Raw genomic sequence first — 3200 nt, 5'->3', positions numbered from 1 at the left:
CTCGCCTCGCCCCCTGCCCGCCCGGCGCCGGCGCGGTTCCCGGAGAGGCGAAAAGTGGCGCGCAATGGCGGCCCTTCCCCGCTCCACAGGTCTCGCTGATGGGGCTCCCTTCTCCGCTGCGAGAGCGGTTCAGAGGTTGGAGTGTACCAAGTAGCGACGGCGGGGGAAGGCCTGTGGGTGGGGGCGTTCGAAGGTTACATCCTCGGCGAGAGAAGTGACGTGAACCCCGCTAGTCTCCTCACTCCAGTCTTAGGAGCTGGAAAATAACGGGGATCTCCACGTGCCGAAAAATTGGCTTCCTGCGGGGCTCCAGTGGAGAACTAGCTCCACCTTCCCGGAGCCCGTGACTCCGCCCCTCCGCCCGGAGCCCCTCCCTCCGCCCTCGCTCATTGGTGGGCCTGGAGGAGTCGGGGAAGGGGGCGGGAGCAAGCTAGTCTCGTTCACTCTCTTTCTTGGAAAGCACGCGCCGCCGCAGTAGCGCGGGCTGAGCGGCAGGGAAGGAAGCAGCTGTCTCTGGCGCGAGCTTCTGTGGCGTCCGGGCCCAGCGGGCAGCAGGTTGGTGCTTAGACCCGGCGGCGGCGGCGGCGGCTCCCTCCACGTGGGTTCTCTGGCGACATGGAGCTGGAGGAGTCGGGGATCCGAGAGGAGTGCGGCGTGTTCGGGTGCATCAGCTCGGGAGAGTGGCCCACGCAGTTAGATGTGCCGCATGTGATCGCTCTGGGACTCGTGGGGCTGCAGCACCGGTGAGCTCCCTGGGGAAGGGTGAGGGTGGTGTAGCGCGTGCTTCTTTCTCCACCAGTCCAGGCTGCTCTCTGCGGCCCGAGCAGGCGATCCTGTGTGCGCCTGAGGACCGGAATGCCGGACCTCCCTGACCTGAACCAGTACCTGCCTGTGGCATGCACGAGGTTACCGAGGCGTTCGCGGGGGCTACCTTGCCTCCCGGGACTGTAGCCTGTCTCCCCACCCCCACCCCTTAATGATCTTTAGGATCTCTCGCCTCCCTCCGGTGCGTGCCCGTTTTAATTTCTCAGAGCCCGGAGCTGCGCTTGTGATAGGCTCGTGTGGGGTGGCTGCTAGTCCAGGACCTGCAGACACCACCGCAAGCTTTTGTTTGCAAGGGCAGACTTTCGAGCCAGTTGTTGATTTGAATGTGTCATAGCAATGGGAACTTAGGGATCCTAGAGTTCAAACCCGGGGAAACAGGACTTTGTTGGTGTTCAAAAGGAATGTAGATTTCATATACATTAACTGCAAATAAACCAATTACAGGGACTAGTCCATCTACAAAAGATTCATTAGATTACGTTTTAGATAAGGAATGAGAAAATCAGTAGTAAGAAGATGCCAAACAGCAACTGCCTTCTCTAACAAAGGGGAGTGGAGTAGTTTCCTGTGTGACAAGATACACATTGATTTTGGAAAAATTGGTAGATCCCTTTGAGCTTAGTAATTTTGCTTTCTATCTCTCTGACCTGTTAGTTGATATAAACAATTCCGTTGGGTTAAGAAATATAAACCCAGGTTTGACATTATCACTGAAAGTATTCCAAAGTTTTCATAAGGTAATGCCACAGCAACAACTTGTAGAACAGTTAAGGATCTTGGCAATAACACTTAGCAATATGAGTGCAACGTATATAAAGGCATTTCAAATGATCAGCTTTCCCTCAACAAGCTTAAATTAGAAGTACTTTTCCCTCTTCTCAGGGTCCCACATATTTCACTTTGAGTTTCACATCTTGCATTCCTTGTTTACGAAGAGTCACTTAGAATCTGGGATGAATTGAAAAGAATATTTTACCTTGAATGACACTAATCTGCTAATTGTGGATTGACTAAGAAAGATCTTGTTTTAAAATACATTTATGGAGAGGATTAGATATATAATCCAAGGAAAAAGTAAAAATCTATATGGTAGTCCAGAGCCTCATTAGTTTATAACATTCTTAGGAGAGTTATATTGGGTATTCTGTCATGGGAAGAGGTGTGTAAAATCTAGGGATCTATAGAGTTGCTTGACCATTTTAATATGAACTGACCTTGAATTTTTAAAAAATACTTACATTTTAGTGAAAATAAATCAAAAAGTTCATCCCCATTATCTCTTCATTAAATATATATCCCTGAAGAGAAAGGGCTGAATTTTTTTATTACAGCTTGATTCCTAGTTACATGTACTTTCCCACAGGCCCTTTTATGTGAAAGAATGATGAGGTAATACAAGATAATGACAATAAAAATGTGATTGTTTGATTACATAAGGTTTTTCTTATGTACACATAAAATCATTAGGGTGCCCTGGGAGGGTTGGTTCTCACCCATAATTCTAGTCAAGTAAAAATTTTATTTTTAAAAAATATTTTTTTATTGATTTTAGAGAGGAAGGAAGAGGGACAGAATCAATGATGAGAATCGTTCATCTGCTGCCCCCTGCACTAGGCCCCCTACTGGGGATCTAGCCTCAACCTGGACAAGTGTTCTTGACCAGAATGGAACCTGAGACCCTTCAGTCCCCAGGCTGATGCTCTATCCACTGAGCCGAACCAGCTAGGGCCAAGTCAGATTTTAAGTTAGTAAAGTACTCACCCATTAGGGCAGGGGTGGGGAATGTCCGGCCTGAGGGCAGATTAGACCCAAGAAATCATTTGGTGTGGCCCTGCCAAGGCATTAGCAGTGAGTTAATTAAATGTTTGACCAAATATAGAAGGCTAATTTTTGGTATGCATTTTATTTTATAAGAAATCATTTGGTGTGGCCCTGCCAAGGCATTAGCAGTGAGTTAATTAAATGTTTGACCAAATATAGAAGGCTAATTTTTGGTATGCATTTTATTTTATTTTTATTTTTTTTAATTTCTTTATTGGTTAAGGTATTACAAATGTGTCCTCATCCCCCCATTAACCCCCAACCTAGAGTGAATGTATTGCCATGCAGTTGATAAAAATGAGCCTGATTTTCACAGAAATTGACATTTAAAATATACAGCTATTAGAATTCTGTTGTGATAATTATAGATTCACATACAGTTGCAAGAAATACTACAGAGAGGTACCATATACCCTTTAACCAGTTTCACCCAATGGTAGCATCTTGCAAAACTATAATACACTATCACAACCAGGATGTTGTCATTGATACAGACGAGATATACTAGTAGAACAATTCCATCACCACAAGGATTCGCCATGTTGCCATTTTAT

General features: G+C 46.3%; 1 protein-coding gene across 1 annotated transcript in view; it reads left to right on the top strand.

Moving 5' to 3' along the window:
* The first annotated feature begins 6 nt into the window (after window positions 1–6).
* The window catches only part of PPAT (phosphoribosyl pyrophosphate amidotransferase), a 26486-nt gene continuing 23292 nt past the window's right edge, over window positions 7–3200 (top strand). The window contains exon 1 of the mRNA XM_005877172.2: window positions 7–743. Within this exon, the coding sequence (XP_005877234.1) occupies window positions 616–743 (128 nt within the window). The 5' untranslated portion in view covers window positions 7–615. The remainder of the gene's footprint in view (window positions 744–3200) is intronic.

Source organism: Myotis brandtii, unplaced genomic scaffold (genome assembly GCF_000412655.1).
Source record: "Myotis brandtii unplaced genomic scaffold, ASM41265v1 scaffold51, whole genome shotgun sequence".
NCBI lineage: Eukaryota > Metazoa > Chordata > Mammalia > Chiroptera > Vespertilionidae > Myotis > Myotis brandtii.
The sequence above is the reverse complement of the archived record's forward strand: the minus strand, read 5'-3'. Positions and strand labels throughout refer to the sequence as shown.